This window comes from Mus musculus, chromosome 14 (genome assembly GCF_000001635.26).
Source record: "Mus musculus strain C57BL/6J chromosome 14, GRCm38.p6 C57BL/6J".
Taxonomy (NCBI): Eukaryota; Metazoa; Chordata; class Mammalia; order Rodentia; family Muridae; genus Mus; species Mus musculus.
Genome location: NC_000080.6, coordinates 30,963,772 through 30,989,664, shown reverse-complemented (window position 1 = coordinate 30,989,664; position 25,893 = coordinate 30,963,772). Strand labels below are relative to the sequence as shown.

General features: G+C 41.8%; 1 protein-coding gene across 4 annotated transcripts in view; it reads right to left on the bottom strand.

The window, feature by feature from the left end:
• Positions 1 to 843: 843 nt before the first annotated feature.
• Nek4 (NIMA (never in mitosis gene a)-related expressed kinase 4) overlaps positions 844 to 25,893 on the bottom strand; it is a 37,445-nt gene continuing 12,395 nt past the window's right edge. For 2 of the 4 annotated variants that reach the window (XM_011245069.3, XM_011245068.3), the window contains exons 6-15: positions 25,591 to 25,732; positions 19,101 to 19,502; positions 15,307 to 15,450; positions 14,293 to 14,442; positions 13,838 to 13,904; positions 12,086 to 12,219; positions 9,587 to 9,675; positions 7,149 to 7,351; positions 5,188 to 5,321; positions 1,189 to 2,553 (exon numbers count right to left, since the gene is read on the bottom strand). In XM_011245069.3, the coding sequence (XP_011243371.1) occupies positions 2,461 to 2,553; positions 5,188 to 5,321; positions 7,149 to 7,351; positions 9,587 to 9,675; positions 12,086 to 12,219; positions 13,838 to 13,904; positions 14,293 to 14,442; positions 15,307 to 15,450; positions 19,101 to 19,502; positions 25,591 to 25,732 (1,558 nt within the window). In that variant the 3' untranslated portion in view covers positions 1,189 to 2,460. Of the gene's footprint in view, positions 2,554 to 5,187; positions 5,322 to 7,148; positions 7,352 to 9,586; positions 9,676 to 12,085; positions 12,220 to 13,837; positions 13,905 to 14,292; positions 14,443 to 15,306; positions 15,451 to 19,100; positions 19,503 to 25,590; positions 25,733 to 25,893 lie in introns of all 4 variants that reach the window. The other 2 variants (NM_011849.3, NM_001308328.1) reach the window with 2 other exon arrangements.

The window sequence follows — 25,893 nt, the reverse complement described above, 5'->3', positions numbered from 1 at the left end:
CTATTCAGAAAGATGGATGGTTCCAGAACTTGCAAGAAATAAACAGCTCAGGAAAGCCAGCTGTCTGTCAACAATTACACCCACCTGACAATGGGTCTACAAGTTGTTCTCATAAACTCTTTAGAGCAAGACTAAGAGGCCTCAGGACCTAGGCTGTGAACTGAATTGTAAGACTGTAAGGTCAAGAAGTTTAACTTTAGCCGGGTGTGGTGGTGCACACCTTTAATCCCAGCACTTGGGAGGCAGAGGCAGGCGGATTTCTGAGTACAAGGCCAGCCTGGTCTACAGAGTGAATTCCAGGACAGCCAGGGCTACACAGAGAAACCCTGTCTTGAAAAACCAAAAAAAAAAAAAAAAAAAAAAAAAGTTTAACTTTATTCAATATTTTCTTAACTTCTGGCACAATACCAAGTTACTAAAAGAGACCATTTCACTAAAATATTGGTGTGTAATTCTCAAAGAAAGTCATTTTTTTCCCTCTATAAAGAAAGTCATTTTTTTCCCTCTATAAACAAAGCATTTGAAGTTGGGCATAGCAGTGCTTGCTGTTAATCCTAGCGCTCAGGAGGCAGAGGCAGGTGATCTCCAGCCTGGGCTACAGAGTGAGTTCGAGGACACCCAGAGCTACATAATGAGACCCTGTCTCAGGGGAGAGCTGGGGACAACAAAGGAAACACATCTGGAGTGATTCTCAGCCCTTTAAGTATAAAGGTGGTAGGGCCGAGGGCTGGCTCAGCAGTTCAGAGCGCTTGCTGCTTTTGCACAACCCCTGGGTTCAGCTCCAGCACCCACATCAGGGAATCCACGTACACCTCTTCTCCCACACACACCATACACACAAAATTAATCATAAGTGAAAATTTACTTGTGTTTTAGTTAGGGTTTTACTGCTATGAACAGACAACACCATGACCAAGGCAACTCTTAATTGGGGCTGGCTTAGAGGTTCAGAGGTTCAGTCCATTATCATTAAGGCGGGAACATGGCAGCATCCGAGCAGGCATGGTGCAGGAGGAGCTGAGAGTTCTACATCTTCATCTGAAGGCTGCTAGGAGAACACTGGCTTCCAGGAAGCTAGGAAGAGGGTCCCAAAGCCCACACCCATAGTGACACACTTCCTCTAAAAAAGCCACACCCACTCCAACAGGGCCACATCTCCAAATAGTGTCACTCCCTGGGCCAAACATATTCAAACCACCACAACTTGTATTTTATTTATAAAAATCTTTCTAGATGGACATTTCTTATTAAATAATTAACACAACATGTGATATACAATCAGGACTTTTTTGAGACGAGGGTCTCTGTAGTCTGAGCTGCCCCTGATTTCACTCTGTCATCCAGACTAGCACTGAACTCATGACCCACCGCCTCTGGTTCTCAGGTGCCAGGATTACAAGTGTGAACTATTGCATCCAGCCTTACAGCTACATATTTAAAATATGGGAACTCAGTTGACACTTTATTGTACATAAAGACAAACATCACTTGCGGGGGCTGGAGAGATGGCTCAGTGGTTAAGAGCACTGACTGCACTTCCAGAGGTCCTGAGTTCAAATCCCAGCAACCACATGGTGGCTCACAACCATTTGTAATGAGATCTGATGCCCTCTTCTGGTGTGTCTGAAGACAGCTCCAGTGTACTCATATACATACAATAAATGCATCTCTTTAAAAAACAAAACAAAACAAAAAAAAGCATCACTTACATCCAATAGGACTAAGAACCTGGACTTAGACACTGCTTAATTGAAAAAGGAACTCATGTTTAAAAGAATGTTTTTGCTGATGGGAAAAAGAAGTCAAACATGTCAAGTCACAGTGACTTACAAAGCTATACGTTAGGTTGAACAAGAGTTCTAAGGGTCTAAAGACAGCCTCACTAAGGTTCAGAATAAATCAAAATATTAAAAGTCCACTGATGTGTAAAAAGAAAACAATAACAGTTGTTTGAATGCAACATAGAACCTCATGTTCTTTAAATCTATTCCCAGAAGAGTGAATTGATATTAGAGAATGAACACCAACTACTTGCTAAGGTTACTAATGGCAGCAAGCATCAGCATGAGACATCGTTCCTTTCTCTTGTTGCTTCTATCACTGTAGTACAATTTAATCCCATGTTTTCTGGCCCCATGTCAAGCTAGTTACTATCTTTTAAAAAATAAACTAAATATAAAGTTGTCTTAAGGCTCAGTAAACAGTAACAAAGATATAACATTTTTCCTCATAAACATATGATATTCAAAGTTTTTTTTTCTTTTGTGAACTTGTTTCGCATTAGTCTGCTCTCCAGTTCTTTATAGTAAGAGGACTCCAAGGAGATATCAAGCAAAGGATGGCGGTGACCAGCCTCTGAATGACTGGAACAGGGTTGGTGATGGTGGTGGTGGTGTTTTTTTTAAGATGAAAAACTTTTGAAAATAGATCTTTAGTTCTGGCAGCATGTTAGAACAAATCTCAAAAACTCACATTTTCTTCAAAAAATTTCAATTGGCGAGCTTTCACACAGTAAGTTGTATACTTGTCTCCCATGTGCTCCTGTAATCGTGCCTATTGAGAAACAGATAAGAAAATCAGTACATTACAGAAAAGTAATTCCTGTAGTCTTTAAAAACAAAGGCTTTCTTAAGTACCACACTGTAAGAATGAAGCTATTAGCCGTTTTCAGTGTGAGGTGCCTTTAGCGATCACCATTTCAGAAGATCAGGGAGCTCTAAGCTCTAAACTCGCTGGTGGCTGACACCTGCTTGTCCCAAAACTCTGACTTAGGAAGCTTCAGGCAATTGGCTACATGATTGAGTTCCCATCAGAAAGGGGCAGAGGGGCAGTCTCGGGCTCCAGAGTATTCATTGCATAAGTAAGATGGAGAACTGAGGGTGCGGGGAGGGTGTTGGAGGATGGTAATTTCTTGGGTTGGGAACTTTAAAAACCACCAAATCAGCATGCCAGTCACTTCTACCTTTCTCTGTGTTTTGTCCCTTTCTGCTGAATTGCACATTAAATATGGCTTCATTTTCTCTACACTCCTGATTTTGTTATCTTCCAACAATACCAAAGAGGAAACCATATGGGGAAATATTAATAGTTCTAGTTACATAAAATTATTGTGTATGACCTATGTACAGTCTACGTGTATTCAAACATGCTGCAGTGCACATATGGAGATCAGAGGACAACTCCATGGAGTTGACTCTCTCCGCCACCTTTACATGGCAAGAGCTTTTTCCTGCTGAGACATCTTGCTGACTTCAAAGCTGGAATGAATCCCAGCTACTCAGGGGCTGAAGCAGGAGAATCTTAAGCTCAAGGCCTGCCTGAGTGACTCTGAAGGCAAGCAAAGTAACTTAGACCCAATCTCAACATAAAGAAGGGTGGGGCTTCCCAAACCTGACTAGTAACCCCAAAAGGGCACAGCATACAATGTATCTTATGATGTGCAAATGAATGATGCTTAACATTAGAATGACACCTAGTATGTTGATTGGATATGACACAGATTTTGATATAATTCACTGAATAAACAACATCACTTTGATGGTAAAAGTATGCAACCTGGAGGTGGAGACACAATGTGACACTATTCAGCAGAGAATAGTAAGGTGCAGTGGCTGGGATGTGACTTAGTAAATGCTTGCCTGCATACAGGGAGCACCGGGTTTGGTCCCCAGCAATGCATTGACTGGGTTTGACACATATGCCTATAATCCCAGTATCTGGGATATGGAGGCAGGAGGATCAAAAGTACAAGTCACCTTCAGCTACAGAGCAAGTCTAAGGTCAGAGTAGAATACATGCAACCGCGTCTAAAACAGAAATAAAAGGAAACAGAAGAGCTCAGGAGACTTCAGGTAAGAAGCAGGAGATCATCTTCTCTCTCTCCAGCATAGCCTACAAGATGAAGATCCGAGACAGCAGCACTAAAAACAATGGGTTTCGATTACCTGTGCCCAGACTCCAAAGTGAAGATGCCACACTGGGCACAGCATCCCAAGAAAGCCAGAGACTACTACTCCAGGCTTCTCCTCCTCCAGCCCATGCCCCTGACCATCACCACCCACCCAGGCTCCCGTCTCTTTTTCAGACATCTTTATGTTGCCCAATGAGTCTGAAACACCTCCTGCCCCAGCACTCTGAGACTTGCAACGACAAGCCAGTGCCACTGACAGTCACAGATGAAGCAAGAGGGAATACTCAGAATATGATAATTAAAATGGAGAGATTACCTTCAATTCTACACAAATTAAAACATAACAACTATAAATGATTGTACAGCAACCGATTTTATAACCTAGTTGAAACTGAGAAATTCCTAGAAGTGATCTAACAAGAGTGTCAAAGAAGCAGAGAATCTGTGTAGGTTTGTAAACAGTGTAAGGGTTGACTCAAACATTGCTAGACACTAGGAGAAACATTTGCAAATCTTACATCTGAAGAGAGACTTGAATCCAGAATATATAAAAAGTCAATAATTTAAAGGTTATTAGCCCAAGTTTAAAATTTTCTGATAAAAATATGCAAATAGTTAGATTATATGAAATTATACACAACACCAGTAGTCATCAGGAAAATGTAAGTCAAATTTACAATGAATGTCATTTTAGTCCCTCTAGAATGTCTATGATCAAAGAGACAATAACAATTATCATCTAGGTGTGGAGAATTTGGAATGTACTTGTGAGTGTATAAAATGGTGTAGTTACTTTATAGCAGTCTAGAAATTGCTCAAACATTTCAATATAGCTACTGTATGATCAAGCAACACAAAAACTTGTGTTTAAACCACACAAATGTCCACCAGTTGATAAGCAAACAAAATGCATAGGGTAACATATCTGGTCATGAAAAAGACTGAGTACTGATACATGTTACAACATGGATGTTGTAACATCACAGAGAGAAGCAAAACACCAAGATCACTTGTATGTGACTGCATCTATACAAGTTGTCTTTTTGTGGCTTAGGGTTGGGAGAGGAGTCAGGAGACATGTGAAACACTGCTAATGGTACAAGGTTTCTTTGGGGAGCTGTGAACATGTTCAGTGATTGATTGTGCTGATGACTGGACATGGCATGTCACTGAAATGTGTGCTTCAATAGGCAAGGTGCATGGTACATAGATTACATTTTAAAAGAAACTTTAAAAGTCTATAATGTAAGAAGCTTGACATAGCTTACAACACTTACCTCTCTCTCCAACTCATCTTCCTCTCCCAAAAGATCAAACACCTGCTCTAAGAGTTGAATCCCCAGGCCCTGGATTACATCAGCTCTTAAGACTTCAACGATTCTCCTGATCTTTTCAGAACCTGGTATGATACCTAAAATTCAGCAACAAAAATGGAAAATAAATACCTCTACAGCAAAAACACTACAATATCAGCAATTATTTTCACGTTAACAAGAATTTGGGCGTGGTGGCACATGCCTTTAATCTCAGCACTTGGGAGGCAGAGGCAGGTGGATTTCTGAGTTCGAGGCCAGACTGGTCTATAAAGTGAGTTCCAGGACAGCCAGGGCTACACAGAGAAACCCTGTCTCGAAAAAAAAACAAAAACAAAAACAAAAAAAAGAATTTGGCTTAATGACCTCATTTATATACTTTCCCCTTAGCTGGGCATGGTGGCACCTGCCTTTAATCCCAGCACTCAGAAGGCAGAGGCAGGTGAATCTCTCTAAATTCAAGGCCAGCCAGGTTTACAGAGCAAATTCTAAGACAGCTGGGACTGTGTAGTAAAACTTTGTTTCCAAAAGAGTAAACAAAAAACAAAACAATAAACCCAAAGTACTAAAAAAAAGTACCTTTTTCTGTTTTATTTTAAAAATTTCTTAGTTGACATACAATACTGTATTTCATTATGATATTTGTATACAGACATACTATTTACTTTGATCATAATTATCCTCTATGATATCTCCAGCCCTTCCCATCAGTCATCAGTTTCCCTTCCTCAATTCAAATAGTCTGTCTACTTTCTTGCATGTCTATTGTATTATCATGTTACTTATTTTTGTCTGTCTGAGTCAGGGTCTTAGTCTATAGCCCAAGCAGGCTGCAGATTCTAAGTGATTCTCCTGCCCTAGCTGCTAAGTATAGGGATTATAGTCATGAGCAACCTTGCCTAGATCATTTATATAGTGTAGTTTTTAAAAAAAATATTTATAGTTAATTTGTATGTATAAGTGTTTGCCTGCATGTGTGTCTCTGCTCCACATCCACAATGCCACAGAGGCCAGAAGAGAGCCTCAGATTCCCTGGAACTGGAGTTACAACAGTTGTAGCTTCCATGTGGATGCTGGGAATTGAACACAGGTCCTCTGGAAGAGCAGCAAGTGTTCTAACCTGCTGAGCCATCTCTCCAGCCCCTATGTGTTAGTTCTTTAAAAAATTATTTTATAAGGGTGATAAGAATGGATGGAACCCAAGGTTTTACACATGTTAGGTGAGTGTCCTACCAGTAGGCTACATCTCTAGTATTTTAGTAACTAAAAACTTAAGTCATTAAGTTTCATGCTATCATCTCCAAAGTCTAAAAAAAAACTTAAAGAATTAATGATTAATTTAATTGTCTAACATGAAAATTCACATTAAAAAGTTCAAATATTTTATGCAATGTTATAAGGCTTATTGAATTATTTATATTTATTTAAATTTTTTTTTCAAGAGCTGGAGATATGGCTCAGTAGTTAAGAGTACTTGTTCTCCTAGAAGACCTGGATTCAATCCTAGCACCCACATCAAGTGGCTCCCACCATCTGTAACACCAGCTCCAGAGAGTCTGGTGCCTCTGGTCTCCATGGGCACCGCACATGCATGTATCCACATGCACACATCCACAGATGGGAGCAAAGGCCTACAATTCCAGTTCTTCACAGGCTGAAACCAGAGGATCAGGGATTCAAAGCTGTCCTCAGCTACAGAGTAAGTTTGAAGTCAACCTGAGCTACATGAGACACTGCCTCAGAAAACCAAAATATAAAGACATATACATTTTCATGAAACTGTTGGGATATATCTACTGACTCTATAAGACACAACTTTTGTGTAGATATCCAAATGAAAAGTTAAAGTTAAAGCAACTTGCAAGCACTAGGCTTGTTCTCCACTCTGCATCTGCTTCGCGGCTGGGAAAGAATAAACTACTCACCCGTAGGCAGCTCCGTACAGTGGGGTTCCACCTCTTCTGCAACCTTGCCATGAAGCACCAGCGTGTCTCGATACTTTCGATGAAGTCTGAATTCTGACCCTGGGTTTAGGACCTGGAGATCTTCACAGCTCTCCTTAGCTTCCAGCCTCAGAGTCTGAGTCATCAGCTGTACCAAGTCTTTCATTTCATTTGTATGACTCTTCCTGAGGGAAAAGCCTCCTTAGTGTTTACTTAACTTCATGATAAAAGTTAAATATGAAATGACCTTTAGGGAGCTCTGCTTGCAAATGCCCAGCAGGCAGCCACAATCCCCTGGTAAAATACAAAAGGCATCTACAGGAAGGCAGTGATGAATACAATTGAGAGGTGATTTTGGAAAGGAGTCCAGTTTTTAGCCTAAGGACAGAGCACATGCATCTCAAAATACAGAACAAAAGCGTCAGGCAGAAACCAGGGCTGAGGTCCGACAGCCACTGCTATCAGAAGGCAAGAGGAACGCTGGAAAGGAGAGGGTCAGGAAGAAGCAACCCAACTTGGCATATAATTTCTACATAACCATTTCCAAGTGACTTAAATCTACACAAATATAAAAGTCAAGAATAGTCAAAGAAACACAGAAACACCAGCCTAAGAGAGCTAAAATTAACCAGGTATACTCGACTCCAAACTAAAGAGAAAAGGAGAGACCATCCTTGTGAAAGAAAAAAAAATGAAATTTACAGAAACAAACCCAGAGTTGACATGATAGAATGTATAAATGAGGACATTAAAGAAAGTATTATATCTCTCATAGGCTACAAAAGAGAAAAACATTAACATGCTAAGGGAGAAGTAATAAAGACATACACTAGGCCCACATCAAACACTAGAAATGGAAACACAATGTGTTAAACAGGGCTAACAGACTACACACAGAAGAAATGAGTGAGCTCTCGGATACGACAACAGAACCTATGGAAATAGAACAAAGAGAAAAGTGGGAGAATATCACAGACTCTGTGTATATGTACAGCCAACTAATGCACTTAGAATTCTGGAGAAGGGTGAGAGCCTGTCTTAAAAACAAAGATCCCAGGCTGGTGAGATGGCTCAGTGGGTAAGAGCATTGACTGCTCTTCTGAAGGTCCTGAGTTCAAATCCCAGCAACCACATGGTGGCTCACAACCACCCATAATGAGACCTGATGCCCTCTTCTGGTGCATCTGAAGACAGCGATAGCTACAGTATACTTATATATAATAATAAATAAATCTTAGCCAGGCGGTGGTGGCGCACGCCTTTAATCCCAGCACTTGGGAGGCAGAGGCAGGCAGATTTCTGAGTTCAAGGCCAGTCTGGTCTACTACAGAGTGAGTTCCAGGACAGCCAGGGCTACATAGAGAAACCCTGTCTCGAAAAACAAACAAAAACAAAAACAATAACTAACTAAATAAATATTAAAACAAACAAACAACAACAAAGATCCCAGGGAAGGGAAGGGAGGAGAGAGTGTCAAAAAAAAAAAAAAACTATAAGGAAAGTAAGAACCAACACTGATAAAAAACTACAAACTTGTAGGCTCAAGAATATAGGCTAGCATATGCCAGCAAGATTTTGCTGAAAGGACCCTGATATAGCTGTCTCGTGTGAGGCTATGCCAGTACCTGGCAAATACAGAAGTGGATACTCACAGTCATCTATTGGATGGAACACAGGGCCCCCAATGGAGGAGCTAGATAAAGTACCCAAGGAGCTGAAGGGGTCTGCAACAAGGTGGAACAACAATATGAACTAACCAGTACCCCCAGAGCTCCTGTCTCTAGCTGCATATGTAGCAGAAGATGGCCTAGTTGGCCATCATTGGGAAGAGAGGCCCCTTGGTCTTACAAACTTTATATGCCCCAGTACAGGGGAACGCCAGGGCCAAGAAGTGGGAATGGGTGGGTAGGGGAGCAGGGCAGGGGGAGGGTATAGGGGACTTTCAGGATAGCATTTGAAATGTAAATGAAGAAAATATCTAATAAAAAATTGAAAAAGTTGAAAAAAAGAATATAGCTAAGCATTCTGAATGAAAATTATATTGTATACATGAAAAATAAATCCTTTTCAAATTTTTTAAAAATTATTCTATGTGTATAGGTGTTTTGCCTGTATGTATGTATACCACATCCATGCAGTGCCCATGGAAGCCAGAAGATGGTGTGGGATCCCCTGGAACTGGAGCTATTGATGGTTGTGAGATGTCATTTGGGTGCTGGGAAGTGACCCCAGATCCTTGAGTAGAGAAGCCATCCTTGTTAAGCACCGGCCATCACTCCAGTCCCTCACAGACGATATATTTTAAGATGTACCACAAGCCATTACATACATAACCAAGTAATAGTAGGATGAGTCTCACAGGGAGGAATACTTTTTAGACTCTGTTCCAACAGAACTGAGACAGAGAAGCAAGGACTTACCCCTCCCTGGAATCCCCATCTGACTTATCAGTTGAGCTTGTAGAAGAGCTTAACTCATCCTCAGACAGGCCATGCATCAGCCTCTTCTCCTATTAGTGTTGGGAAAGAACAACAAAACCAGGATGCAGTAACCCAGAAAGCTTTAAGTGCAATAGTTAGACACAATTTAATTGCATACAAATAAGAAGGAGAAACTAACAGAAAGCTTGATCTAATTCACTCAAATGATGTCACAGTTCATACACAGAGCTGACAGTCTAAGACTGAGGAACACCACGGTGAAGCCTTTCAAGACCGCAGTCTTGGTTATCAAGACATTTCCCTTGCAGAGAAGAGTGGAGGCTGCTCTGGCACTGCATTCTCAGTAGGGGCTTGCTCCAGAAGGAATGCTGCCATGTTTAATGTGACAATGCCACCTCAACCAGGCAGTTTCCACCTGCCCCTACGTAAGATTACTACAGTTCTTTACAGGGTTACTAGTATAATTCACATAAACCTTATAGCTATGTCAATCAGTGAAGTAACTAAGTGACACTGTAAACAATACAGCCAGGTGTGGTGGCTCACAACCTAACTGCAGTGTCAGAAACTGACACAGAAGAATTACACGAAGTTCCAGGCTGGCCAAGGCTCTAGATGGTAAATTTGAGAAGACTCTATCTCAAAAACCTTAATAATTTGACACAAACAGGAAACTAAAAGTTAATGATTAGCAAACAAAGGAATTAAAAATCTGGCTGGACTGATGGGACGTTTATTGCTACAGAAAACAGACAATACACTGCCCACTGGAAGCTCTCAGCCTGGCCCAGAGGTGGAAGCCTGGGATCTCAGCCACTTCAGAATCTGAGGCAAGAGGATCGTAAACTCCTGTCTAGAATGGGCTACACAGTGAATAGAAGGGTCAACCAGTGGCTTTGTAAGACTGTCTCAAAAAAAAAAAAAAAAACTAGAAAAACCTCAGTGGTAGTACACTTGCCTACCATGTGTGAGGCCCAATAACAAAAAAACAAAACAAAAAAAAAAGATTAAAAAAAAGAGAGAGAGAGACCATTCCCTAGGAAAGGATTCTGACTAAACTTCCACATGTCAACAAGAACCCTGGGAAATCTATGTCATTAGTTTATCAGCTATGAGCATTGATCGTCATTCCCCAGCACCTACATGGGTAACTCCAGTTCCAGGGGATCTTGTGGCCTCCATGGGCAACAAGCGCGCATGTAGTGAACACACATACATGCAGGCAAAACACCCATACACATTTTCAAGAATGTATACTTTGAATGCGTTAAGCATAATGCTTTTAATAGTTATTTATGAGTTCCTTTTTAATTTTTATTTTATTTTATTTTATTTTATTTTATTTTATTTTATTTTATTTTTGGTTTGGTTGGTTTTTTTTAACACAGGGTTTCTCTGTGTAGCCCTGGCTGTCCTAGAACCCAATTTGTGGATCAGGCTGGCCTCAAACTCAAGATCATCTGCCTCTGCCTCTCAAGTGCTGGAGTTAAACATTCGCCACCATGCCAAGCTATGAGTCTCAGTGTGTTGTTCCCACCCAGCAAGCAAGGCTTTAACCTTCCCTTCCCTCTTACTTACCTAATCATAAATAAGAGAGAGCTATGCATGGTGGCTAATGCCTTTCTTTCCAAGAAATTGGGACACTGTGGTGGTTTGAGTAGGAATGGCCTCCTGAGGCTCACAGATTTAAATACTTGGTCACCAGGGAGTGGCACTATTAGGAGGTATGGCCTTGTTGGAGAAGATGTGGCTTTGTTAGAGGAAGTGCATCACCAGGGGTGGGCTTTGGAGTTTCAAATGCTCAAGCCCAGCCTAGTGTCTTACTCTTCCCACTGCCTCTGAATCTGGATGTAGAGCTCTCAGGTCCTCCAGCAGCATGCCTGCCTGTGTGCCACCATGCTCCCCAACATTTCAACAATGGGCTAAAAGTCTGAACCTATAAGCAAGCCTCAGTTAAATGCCTCCATCCTTCCATTCATTCATTCATTTTTGTTTTTTGAAACAGGGTTTCTCTGTGTAGCCTTGGCTATCCTGGAACTCACTCTGTAGATCAGGCTGGCCTTAAACTCAATGCCTCCTACCTCTGACTCTGGAGTGCTGGGATTAAAGGTGTGTACCACCACTGCCCAATAAAATGCTTTCCTTTTTAAAGAGTTTCCATGGTCATGGCAACTCTTCACAGCAATAGAATATTGGAGACAGTGAGAAAGCAGAATCAAGAGTTCAAGGTCATCCTGGGCTATACATCAAGATTTTACCTAAAGATGAACTGAGCATGATGGTGTATGCCTGTATTCTAACACCTAGAAGGTGGAGGCAGGAGGATCTGGATATCCTCAGCTACACAGTAAACTCCAGGTCATCCTATGCTACTGAGACCCTGACTCCAAGAAGGAATAGCTTGGTCAGCAATGCCCATAAACAATGCTGACAATGTGAAGCTCACTTTATTAGGTCTCCCAGGAATAGACTACCTACCTTTTCCCTCGGGAGTGTGTGATTCATCTGAGTGATGCTGCAGTCAGAAGAGAATCGTTGGGCAGGGATGGGTTGGTCTTCTTCCTGTGGTTTCAGTGGCTCAACTGCACTTGGAGTTCTCTGAACTGCAGGGCCTAAAAATATGAGCATCCCAGTAGTTGTTTGCAGTGGGCTGGACTCAACTAAGGACGACTTTGTACACAGTACAGAAGACACCATAGAAAGAGTAAGCTAGAGGAACCCAAGAAGCATATTCACCATTATTCTGGTGTCTGTCACTTTACCCCAAATTTAGTCCCGGGTTTACCAGCTCTGGACCTTGGGCAAGTTATCTAACACTCTGTACCTTGGAGTGACAGCCTACCTTTAAGAGGGACTAAAAATACAAAACAAAATACTACCCTTAACTCCTTTACCACCATGGTGACGACAGAGTCGCCTTTAATAAAGGAAAACCGGGAATACAACTTTTAGACTCGGGAGTAAGAAAGACGCGTGAGGAGCTGGAGAGATGGCTCAGCAGTGCAGAGCATGTAGCACTCTTGCAGAGGACTTGAGTTCTGTTGCCAGCACAGACGTGGAGGTTTACAAGCATCCTAACTCCAGTTTCAGGGAAGCCCATGCTTTCTTCTGACCTCTATAGGCACTAGAAAAGCAGGTGACTTACATACCTGTGAGTTAAAACTCTCATACACATAAAATGACAATTAAAAACAATCAGAACAATTAAGAAACTATTTTTTAAAAGATTTATTTATTTATTATATGTAAGTACACTGTAGCTCTTCAGAAACCCCAGTAGAGGGTGTCAGATCTCATTACAGATGGTTGTGAGCCATCATGTGGTTGCTGGGATTTGAACTCAGGACCTCTGAAAGAGCAGTTGGTGCTTTTAACCACTGAGCCATCTCTCCAGCCCAAGAAACTATTTTAAAAATACAATTTTCCATAGAGCCAGGTGGCACACACCTTTAATGCTAGCACTTAGGAGGCAGCAGCAGATGGATCTCTAAGTTCAAGACCAGCCTAGTCTACATATACACAGTAAGTTCTAAACCAGCCAAGGCTTACACAGCAAGATCCTCTCTCAAAATCAAACCAAACCACTACATTCCTTAGCCCAGCGTGGGTCCTGACAAGCAGGGTCTAACGGGAAAACAAGTTAAACATTCGCCTGATTTCCAGCCTGAGATTTCAAAGGTCAAAGCCCTCTGGTTTGCTTGCTATCTCTCTCTCTCCATCTGTCTCTTTGCCTCTCTCTGTGTGTCTCTCTGTGTGTCACTTTGTCTCTCTCAAATTTATTAGTTTGTTTTAGATTTTAATTTTTGTAAAATTTTATTTTCTGTGTAGGAGTGTTCTGCCTGCATGTATATATGCACTATGTGTGTGCCCAGTGCCTATGGAGGTAAGAAGAAGGTGTCAGATCACCTGGAACTGCAGTTACAGATGGTTATGAGCTACTGTGTGGGTACTGGGATCTGAACGCTGGTCCTCTGCAAGAGCAATAATGCTATTAACTGTTGAGCATCTGTCCAGTCCCTGCCTCTCTTTTTAATTCTCTTTCTCTGATAGATAGTAAAGAGTCAGCACTCTACAGGACCTTATGAGGCTTATCTAAGAAATTAAAAAAAACCCTTCCAAGTCCTTTTTCCAAATGGATGACTGCTGCTTCAAAGTGTGTAAAGCTAACAGTCAGAGCCGGTGCTTCTTACCAGCTCTCAACAACCACCTAGATAAGGGCATCAACTTCACCTGAGGGCAGCATCTCCTCCTGTGACTGCTTTAGCCGTCTCCTCTCTCTGGCTGATAATGGTCGATCCTTTGAAAGAAAGTTGTGGAGTTATTCTTGTTTCTACTCACTAGTACTATAGCAATGCTTGATGCATCATCTAATACTGCTAAAGGCCTCCCACTGGTCTCTCAAGGAGCAGAAACCACTTTGACGTGAAGTTTAGCACATAAGGGTTACGGTTATTAGAACTATGGCATTTCTTATATTCAGAATTCAATTCAAGTGACAATCTTTGGAACTGAAGACTATATCCATTTTAATCAAAGCTAACGTTGTAAAAGTGCAAATTTGTCTCTTCTAGAATTGGTGAAGTGTGACTGATATGTTTTAATATGACCCTCCACAGATGCACACAGATTTTATCATTCAAAGCTTTATAAGAAGTGTTTTGAGCCCAGCACACATTCACACAAACCTTTGCTGATGCTGTTGAGCTGGTCCTTGAACTGTTTACACACCCAGCCACAGGTCCACCTTGGTTTCCATCATTTTGCTGTGTTGCTATGATATCCACTTTCCCAATACCAGGATAAGAAGGCAAAAGCCGAGGGGGTAATTCTTGGAACTAAAGTAATGGAAAGAGAGGGAGTTTATCAGTTCCATGTGGAGCCATCTCTAAAATCTCCCACTGGCAAGTCCCTCATACATTCACCAATGATTTGTCCTTAAAATGTTTAAAGCACTTAAAATTTTTTGAAAAGGAAGATCTCATGTCCCTAAGGCTACCCTCAACCTGACTATATATAGGCAAGGATGGACATTCATTTCTCATTTTCACATTTACATATCCTAAATTTTGGGATCACAAGTTTGTGCCACCATGCCTAGTTTACTTGGTGCTAGGGAGCTGAACCCAGGACTTCATGCAGACCAAGCAAGCACTCTACCACTGGGCTACATCCACAGTGTAAAAAGCCAAGCCTGGTTGTGCATGCCATAATCCCAGCCACTTGGAAGGCTGAGGCAACAAAGTCACCGTTTCAAGACCTGCGTGTGCTATGGAGACGCTGCTACCTAGTAGGTGTAGGAAAGGGTATTGATGGAAGGCATTTTGATAAAGGAAGCACTGAGGGCTAGGACTGCAGCTCACTGGTAGAGTGCTTCTAGAGCATACACAAGACCCTTGGTTCGCTTTCCAGCACTGCATAGAAAAAAATATATATGGTCAAGAAAATATATAAAAAGAAAAACAAAGCTGAGCAACAGCCCACCCCATTCACTCCAAACAACCCACACACTCCTGCTGTATTTCCAACACTCCGACAGCTAAAAGCATTATTACGCATCTTACCCTGGCCCAGCTTCTCAATCCACTCTTTGCATGTCTTATGTACTTTCTGGCAACTGCTAACCATTCTAAACAAAAGGCAAGCTTCCCAGAGTCTGTCTCCCACGCAGCACAATGACTCACTGGAAAGAGATTGCTGACCTGGCTCTTTGTACGACTATGGGCAGTCTGTTCCCTTTTTTTCTGCCTTCGCTGCCGGGACAAAGAAGGTTCAGACATAGAGCTGTGTGGCTGGGATCTTGGGTGGATGCTGTCCTGATTTTCTATAATACCAGTAACTTGATCCTTAAAAGCAACAAAATGAAAGAAACATACACAAACAAACTACACAGAGCAACACAACAGCCTTTGGAACTTCAAATGCCAAATTCTCCACACCTACTTTTGAAATTGCAAAACAAAGAACTAGAGAGATAGTTCAGCATCTAAGAGCACTAGCTGCTCTTCCAGAGGACCTGGGTTTAATTCCCAGTACCCACATGGCAGCTCACAGCCATCTGTAATGTTAGTTCCAGGAGATCCAATGCCTTCTTCTGGCCTCCATGGGCACTAGGCACACACCTGGTGCACAGGCATCCATGAAGGTGAAACATCTAGATATCACATAATTGAGGAAATAACTTTAATTATAAAATAGAAGTGAGAAGGAAGCATTCTCTCAAATGAATGCTTATGTTTACAGGAAATGACATTTATTAACCAAATGTTCTGGTTTTTACTCTCTTGCCTCAAACAAAAACAATTATAAATAACATGCTTAGAAATAAATTCAACGGGCTGGTGAGATGGCTCAGTGGGTAAGAGCACTGACTGCTCTTCCGAAGGTCCTGAGTTCAAATCCCAGCAACCACATGGTGGCTCACCACCCCCTCTTCTGGTGCGTCTGAACACAGCTACAGTGTACTTATTCATAATAATAAATAAATCTTTGGAAAAAAAGAAATAAATTTAACAAAAGAAATATAAAACTAAGGTTTGGGGTGTAGCTCAACGGTAGAGAACTTGACTAACACGTCTAATGTCCTAGGTACAAACATCAGAACTAAGAAAAAATTAAATAAGAGAAAGAAAAACAACCAAAAGAATGGGAGACAATATTGTCAAATCTTGTAACTCATAGGATGTGGTATCTAAAATAAAGAACTCTTTCAATTTGATAATACAAAAGATAAACCAATTAAAAATAGGCAACAATGGGCAGTGGTGGCACATGCTTTTAATCCCAACACTCGGGAGGCAGAAGCAGGCAGATCTCTGTGAATCTGAGGCCAGCATGCTCTACAGAGCAAGTTCTAGGACAGCCAGAGCTACACAGAGAAACCCTGTCTCAAAAAACAAAAGTATATATATATATATATATATATATATATAGATAGATAGATAGATAGATAGATAGATAGATAGGTTGGTAGGTAGGTAAGTAGGTAGGTAGATATAGATATCATAGATATTTCCTTTTGGAGCTGTAGAGATGGTTACGTGGTCAATGGTTAAGAGAACTGGCTGTTCAATTCCCAGCATCCACACAGTGGCTCACAACCATCTGTAATGAAATCTGATGCCCTCTACTAACTTTCAGGCATACATGCAGATAGAGTCCTCATATGAATACAACATTTTTAAAAATTAGCAACAAGGGGCTAGAGAGGTGGTGCAGTGGTTAAGAGCATATATATATGCAGACAAACACTTTTACACATAATAAATATTCAAAATTTTTCCAATGATTCTGTACATACTATTGCTCCAAGGAAACACACAAATGATCAGTGCATGTATAAAAAGACCCTCAGTACATGAATAAACAAGGAACAAGTCAAAACCACAGTAAGGGGTCAGAGAGATGGGTCAGTGGTGAGCAACACGTACTGTTCTTCCAGAAGACCTAATTCAGTTCCCAGCAACCACGTCAGGTAGCTCACAACAACCTGTAGCTCCCAGCTTCTGGGGATCTGATGTCTCTGACCTCATAGGACATCTGGTCTCATGAGCACATATCCATGCACATACACACATAATGAAAAATAATAAAAATAAAATCTAAAAACAAAGCACATTAAGCCTGTACGGCAGACCCTTTAGGCCGACAGTTATAGCTGCAGTGCTGGACAGCAGGGCTGGGGATGTAGGACAGTGTTAGAGCGCTTGCTTAACGTGTACGAAGCGCTGGGTTTGATCACAGATTAAAAAAAAAAACAGGACAATAACAAGTTCTGATAAAAATTCTGGAGAAAGTAGGACCCATATATATTACTGCCAGGAAGCAATGACTACAGCAGCTTTGGAAAACAGCATTGCAGTCTCTTAAAAAGTTAATCATGGTGAAGCTGCTAGAGAGATGAGATGGCTCAGTGGTTGAGAGCACTGGCTGCTCTTCCAGAGGTCCCAGGTTCAACTCCCAGCATCTACGTAACAGCACACAGCCAGGTACAGCTCCATTCTAGGGGATCTGATGCCTCTTCCAGCCTCACAGGAAGCAGGCACAAAAGTGCACAAACATACACACAGACAAAACACCCTACACATAAAGGAAATGTTTAAAAATATTCAATTAAACAAACATACAGTGAGACGTCTCAGCGAGTAAAAGCTCTGCCAGGAAAGCATGACGACCTGACTTTAATCTCTTGAACCCACATAAGAGCAAAGAGAATGAACTCTATAAAGTTTTCCTTTGGCATCTACACCCATACCATGGTGTCTGTGCTACCTGCAAGCTCGTGCACGTGTGCACACACACACACACACACACACACTTCTGGTGAGATGACTCAGTGAGTAAAGGCACTTGTCACCAAGCCTGACAACCTGAGCTCAATCCCCAGAACCCACACGGTGAGCGAGCCAACTCTCATCAGCTGTCCTCTGACCTCCACTTGCACACCATAGCAGACACACATGTGCCACATACACATATACATGTATACAAAATAAATGAAGTTGTAAAATCTTATTTAAACACACACACACACAAGCTAGAGAAATGACTCAGGGGTAAAGAGCACTATCTGCTTTTCCACAGGACCTGGGTTCAATTCCTAGCACCCACTTGGTGGCTCACAATTGTCTGTAATTCCAATCCCAGAGGATCCATCATTCTCTTCATGCCCTTTTGGGCATTGCACACAAATGCAGAAAAACAACCACATACATAAAAACATACAAACAAAATTTTAAAAAGAATCATATACACAAATATTCAAAGCGGGGAAATAGAGATTTAACTCAGCAGTAGAAAAGCTGCCTAGCCTAGCATGTGCAAAGCCCTGAGTTCAATCCCTAACACCACACATGGTATACACACAAAAATTCAAAACATGATATATAGATACATACAGGGGAACAAAGTTGACAATAAAAAGCATACTGGTACACACAACACCATGGATAAACATTGAAAACAAAACCATTAACGAGACATAAATGGCCATGCACCATATGATTCTGTTTACACGAGATGCTCAGACTTGACAAATCCATGGACAAATGTTGCCATGGGGTGAGAATGAGGACGAATGGGGAGTGACTGTCACTGTGCATGGTTTGGTTGGTTCATTGTTATTGTTGCTTTTAAAGGTGATACAAATATTCTACTGTAAATCTGCACAAGAAATAGCTGATTTTCCTGACATAGGTAGGGCATACTGACATCTTTGGTTTTTTAATAATTAAAACAATTAAGACTTATTGATTTTGTTTTATAGGTAAGGGTATTCTGTCTGCATGTATGTATGTGTAACACATGCATGCCTAGTAGCCATGGAGGATCTCCTGGAACTGGAGCTATGGATGGTGCTGGGAACCAAACCCAGGTCCTCTGCAAGAGCAACAGGTACTCTTAACCAATAAGCCATCCCTCCAGTGCCATCCTACACCTCTGCAAACGGATTTCCTACGGTTCTCTTGGAAAACCATTCCTTCTGTGTACCACTCACCTGGTCTGGCTTTTGGTCTTTATTTGAGGGATACAATGGCTTCACCAGTTCACTCCCTTCCCCATCACCACCATCAGAGGACCGTCTGGGAAGGAGATTTCCAGGCTGATCACTGGACTTGGTATTGCCCTGTAGCCTCTCCTTCTCTTGAGAAATACTGCACTGACTGTCTACTTCATCAGCGGCATCCACGTGTTGTGGTTGGCTCTCCTGAACTACACCAGCGTTCGCTGAGTCCCTCCTTTCTGCAGGTAAGATATCGATATTTATCCTACTGATTGTGGCACATGACTCCCCAGTATTGTTCATGTCTTGTTTGCCAGTGTGGCCTTCAAGACTAGCCGGTGATCTCAAGGGACCAATGTCCACTGGTTTCTCTTGGGACAAACATTTATCTTCACCCTGATGAAAAGATGTTCTTAAGTTATTACAGTACCTCATACCATACATAAAAATAAACTCAAAATGGAACAACATCTTCCTCAAAAAGATAAATACCATTAAGCTCAGCAATTCCACTTTCTGGCACACATTTTAAACAAACAAAAGCAGGAACACAAGCAGGTATCTGTGGACCAATGAGTCTAACATCATTATTCAAAAAAGGGAGCCCATCATGGCACACATCAGCAATCCGAGCACCTGAGTGGGCTGTTCAAGTAGGACTGTCATGATTTGAGGCCAGCCTGGGTATACTGTGACTTCCAAGCTACCCAGGGCTATATAGCAAGACCTGATTTATAAAAGAAAGAGAGTGGAATGTGGTAGCACATACCTTTAATCCCAGGACTCAGGAGGCAGAAACACACAGATCTCTATGAGTTCAAGGACAACCTGGTCTATATATAATTCCAGGATAGCCAGAACTAAACAATAGAGACCCTGTCTCAAAAACAAAAAGAAGGAAAGGAAGAAAGAAGGAAGAAAGAAGGAAGGAAGGAAGGAAGGAAGGAAGGAAGGAAGGAAGGAAGGAAGGAAGGAAGGAAGAAAGGGAGGGAGGGAGGGAGGGAGGGAGGAAGGAAGGAAGGAAGAGAAAGAAAGAAAGAAAGAAAGAAAGGAAGGAAGGAAGGAAGGAAGGAAGGAAGGAAGGAAGGAAGGAAGAGAAAGAAAGAAAGAAAGAATGAAAGAAAGAAAGAAAGGAAGGAAGGAAGGAAGAAGGAAAAGGTAGAAACAATAGCAAATCAATGAATAAAATGTAATATATATATAAGATCATAAGACCATACTCTTTAGTCCCAGCACTTGAGCAACAGAAGTGGGATCTCTGAGTTTGAGGCCAACCTGGTCTATAGAGCACAGGGCTACATACAGAAAAATCAAATAAACAAACAAACAAGTAAATATTCTATGTATATAATGTCTAAAGGAGGAAAATTCAGAGATATATGAAACAGAAGTTTCTAGGCTCTGAAGGTTGTGGGATAGGTGTAGTCTCTAAGCAGAACACGGCAAAAGCTGCCAGCATGGCAACCAGTCTCCCCTTCCTACCCTAGCCTATAGTCTTGGTAAGATGCCCGCATAGGAGCTATCAAAAATTGCAGCTCCTGTCAAAATGCAGCATTACACCACCTCCTCAGCCTTCCCTGAAGCTACAGGGAATCACCTTTCCTGCCTCAGCCTGCTGTCATGAGGAGCAGTCCGTGTTGGCAACACCTTTAAAGCCTCGGCCTTGGTCAAAAAACTGTAGGAGCTGTCCACAGTGGCAGCACCTCCTCTCCAGCCTTCTCCGAAGCCCCACAGAGATGGCGCCTTAGCCAAAGATAGCTGTAGCCTGGAAGGATTGATTTCCCACCTTAACCCATGAGCTCGATGCAGGGAAAGGGGTTGTGAAAACAGCTACCAGTCCCAGAGCAGGGAAAAACATCAAACCTTAAACAAGAAAAAGCACCAATCCCTGAGTTCCCCAAACTCAGGACTTGAAATCCCACCAATCCTCACTCTGGAAATCTCTGCCCTGAGAAGCTCTGCCCCCTATAAAACCCTACATAAGCCCCGCCCTTTGTCTGATTCCTTGCTGTCTGCTCCTGGGAGCAGAGGGCAGTCATGCCTCGACTCATTCCTCTACACCCCAGAGCCTTCAGTAAATCTCTTAAGTGAGATTTTCTGCCTGGTGTGACTCTTGCATTGGAAGAAGTCAAGAAGAAAAGAAGCAATGACGAGAAGCAGCCAAGGAGGAGTGGGCTGAAGCTCCTGAACCCCTCAGCTCAGCTGGGGATCCCCTCCCCTGGGAGCTACAATGCCTCTGCCGTAGGATGCTTCCTCTCAGAGATGTGTGGTTCCTGGCTCTGGTTTCTCAGGATGATCTTCTACTGGGCTACCTGTTCCCTTAGAGCTGTATGGTCTCTGGGCTTCTGAGTTCCAGGCTACCCTTACAGCTTGATGAGGAAGGCATCTCACTCAGCTCCATATGATAACAGAATGTTTGAGGATGGTGATGATGGATGTATTACAACACTGTGGATATAATCAAGGACCCTGGACAATGCCTCACAGTTGTTAAAATGGGCAGTGTAACTCCTCATCAGGAGATGACCTGAGTTTGATGGCCTGGAACCTACATGGTGGAAAGAAAGAACTCCTGCAAGTTTGTTCATTCTCTCTCTCTCTCTCTGTCTCTCTGTCTGTTTCTCTCTCTCTCTCTCTCTCTCTCTCTCACACACACACACACACACACACACACACAAACTCAAAGAAAAGAAAAATTGGGGGGGGGTGCAGCTCCAGCTCCAGACAGGGTTTCTCTGTGTAGCCCTGGCTGTCCTGGAACTCACTATGTAAACCAGGCTGGCCTCAGACTTGGAAATCCACCTGCCTCTGCCTCACTGGGGTTAAAGGCATGTGCCACCACTGCCCGGCTCAAAGAAATGTTGAAATGAAGGTCTGGGCATGCAGCTCTGTGATAGAGCCCCTGTCTAGCATGCAAAGGGTTGTGGGTTAAAACCCTAGCATAGGGACTTGGTGGGGGGGGGGGTGAAGTTTAAAATGTTACCAAGTGGGACCAGTGTCTAAAATAAATGTTCACCATAAAATTCCATACACCACATGAATGGAATGAAGAAAAAAAGCACATGATCACCTCAAGAGATATAGAAAAATGCTTGACAAAATTCAGTCCCCTTGCATGATTTGGAAAACCAAGCAGGACTAGAGGGAACTATCCTGAGATAGCAAGGTAAACTGTGGGGAAGCGCGACAGGAAATCATTCTTAAATGATCTGAGATCAGGAACAAGGGGAGCTGCTCACTCTCGATACAGATCAGGGACAGCAGAGCTGCTCATTCTTGTTACCTTCACCCAACATGACACTGTATGCTGTAGACTGACCAGTTAGGCAGAAGACAGAAATGGGGTGTCTGGATTAAAGAAAGATATAAAATTATCTGTCTGTAGGCAACATGATTTTTATATGTAAAAACCCGAAAGATTATACATATATGCTCTTACCAGAGGAAGTAATGAATCTAACTTTTTTGTTTGTTTTATTTTGTTTTTGTTTTGTTTTTTGAGACAGGGTTTCTCTGTATAGCCCTGGCTGTCCTGGAACTCACTCTGTAGACCAGGCTGGCCTCGAACTCAGAAATCCGCCTGCCTCTGCCTCCCAAGTACTGAAATTAAAAGCGTGCAACACCACTGCCTGGCTATGAATCTAACTTTTAACACAAAAAAATCAACACACAAAAGAAACTGCCCATCTCTATACTGAACAATCTGAAAAGTTAACTAAAAAAAGAAAATTCTGATTATAATTACACCCAAAATAATAAAATACCTACAAGATAAGACTTGGATACAAAAGTCTAAAAAATATTACTGAAAGAAAGCAAAGATAAAGAAATGAGAAAAATACTTTCTGTTCATAGATTTATTAATATTCTAACAAAACAGGAAGTAATGTTCAGATTCAGTAAATATCTGTCAAAATCCAATGACCTTTTTCACTGAGACAGAAAACCTTATCCTAGAATTAATAAGGAATCTTGAGATCACAAAACAATCTTGAAGAATAATGTCTGAGGAGGACCCATATTCCTAACGTCAAAACTCACTATAAAGCTAAAATCATTAAAGCAACATGCCACTGAAACTAAGACAGACATACTGATCAATGGAACAGAATAGAAAGCCAAAATACACCTCCCATAATGACCAAACGATGACTGGCAGGGATAATGACCATTTGTGTCGTCTATTTGCTTGACTATAACTGAATACCAGGGTCTATGTTTTGGTTTTGGTTTTTTGTTTGCTTGTTTGTTTTGTTGAGACAGGCTTTCTCTATAAACCTTGGCTGTCCTGGATCTTGTATGTACTCCAGGCTGGCTTTGAGTCTAAGCCTCCCCAGTGCTAGGATTAAAGACATGCACCACCATGCTCAGGAAGCCCTGTAATTTACACCACTTCATTTAAGCCTTAGTTAGTTCACAATTCTGGAAGGTGTGAAACCTAGGGTAAAGGGCAGAAGTTGACCATTCCCTTATAGACTCATTGAAGTGTCCCAAGGTTTTACAGAGAAAGGAAAACAGTCAAGCTGGCTTTTAGGGCAGACCAGTTCTAAAAAGCGGTCAATAATTGTCTCTTAAAGGTCAAGTTTCACCCCAAGACTTGTTTCAATGTCTAATGCCTCATGGGCATTTTGGAAGAGAGATTAAAAACAAACAAACAGCCGGGCACGGTGGCCCACACCTTTAATCCCAGCACTCAGGAGGCAGAGGCAGGCAGATTTCTGAGTTTGAGGCCAGCCTGGTCTACAGAGTGAGTTCCAGGACAGCCAGGGCTACACAGAAAAACCCTGTCTCGAAAAACCAAAAGAAAAAAAACCAAAAAACAAAACAAAACAAACAAACAAACAAAAACCAAAACCCAGCAATATCCACTGTAATCTTTTCGAGAAAACTATGTATTTATATACAAAAAAATTAAATTAGGCCACACCTAACAAACATCACAGTTTTAAAAAGTTAATTACAACTGGATCAAAGCCATAAATGTAAGAGTTAACCCTGAAACCCTTCAAAGAGAACAGGGACTGAGGGGCTGTAGTGCACACCTTTAATCCTAGTAGAGATGAAGAGTCAAGCCATCTCTGAGTTCGAGACAGCCAGGTCTACAGAGTAGGATCTGGGATAGCCAGGGTTACATAGAGAAACTCTGTTTCAAAAACCAAACAAGTTAAAATACATGAAAATTAAAATTTTTGTTTATCAAAAGAGTTTATCAAGAGACCAAACAACAGAGAAAACATCTATCTGTAAAGACTGACAGCCTCCAAAGCACAACGCCAAGTCAGCCCGCCCTGGCTGTCCCGGAACCTCCTCTGTAGACACACGCTGGCCTCACAGCCAGACATCTGCCTGCCTCTGCTCTCCAAGGGATCAAAGGTGAGCGCCACCACCTCCTCACTAATATATTTACTAATAAAAATGAAACCAATGATAAAGGAAATAATGCTTGTTTGAGAGCACATAGAATTGAAGATGCAGAATGATATCGTTGCTGCAGAAAACTGTAGTGCCTCACAGGTTAAACACAGCATTTTCACGTGACCTAGCTTTTACACAAGCAGACAGCTCAAAAACACGGAAACCGACGCTCAAGCACTGGCTCCTAAGCGTTCCCAGTGAGACCCACAGTGAGAAGAAGCCAAATGTCCTACCAGTGGACAAATGGATAAACCAATGTGGTTTATCAGTCAGAACTAAGAATCAAGGTATATGCTGCATGGATAAATCTTAAAAACATAGTAACTCAGACATAAAAAGCCACATTATATGACTCCATTTATAAGAAATACTCAAGAAAGAAAAACCCATAGAGACAGAAAACACATTGGTGTTTGTGTTTGGAAGGTGGAGCAGATTATGAGGAGAGACAGCTTCTTGTGAAGGTTCCTTTGGGTTGATGGGAACACTTTGGAACTAGAAAAAAAGTGATAGCTGCATAGTGTGAATGTGCTAACCACACACGACTGTCCATATTATGTGGGCTCATGGGGGGCTGCAGATATGGCCTAGCATTAAGAACACTTGCTGTGCAATCAATTATGAAAACCAAACTCTGGATTCCAACACTCACACACCAAGCAGGCATCCAAAACATGCTTTAACTTCATTCAGCTCTGAAAAGCCAATGCTCTCTTCTGGCCTCCACAAACACATACTCCCCCACACATATGGGAATATACTCATAGACACACACACACACACACACACACACACACACACACAAATAAAATACTTTTAAATAGTGGTTATTTAAATTTTATCTAAAAAAAAAAAACTAAAAAGTTATTGTACTGCCTTCAAGAACAGTTTGGCAGCCTACTGTAGATAAAGTGAGAGAGAGACTGACTGTCACCAGTACACACATTCTTTAAAACCGGAAGGAACTGCATAATGATCTCTAGAAAAGCACAGTCATTTGCACATAAAACCGTTCACTTGAATGAGCTGTTTCTCATACAGGTCCTGAAGTATTCCATAGGAAGCATACCATGACATGCAAAGCAGAGCCCTCAGAAGAGCGTGGCTGGTAGTGTATCACGTCAGTATTTGATTCTTCCTTTCTGGAAACTACAGCAGCAACAGGCTTGGCTCTGGAGTCACAGTTTTTAACATTATTTTTGGAAGTTTTTCTTTATGGGAAAAAAAAGAAAGTACTATTATCAACACAGCACTGGCTGATGGTTTAACGGAATATGTGAAATGTGTCTATAATACACCCTCCCTTACTCAACTGCAGCATTTACAGAGACTAGGCTTGTCCACACCTAGGGGGCATTTTCTAAATCATCTA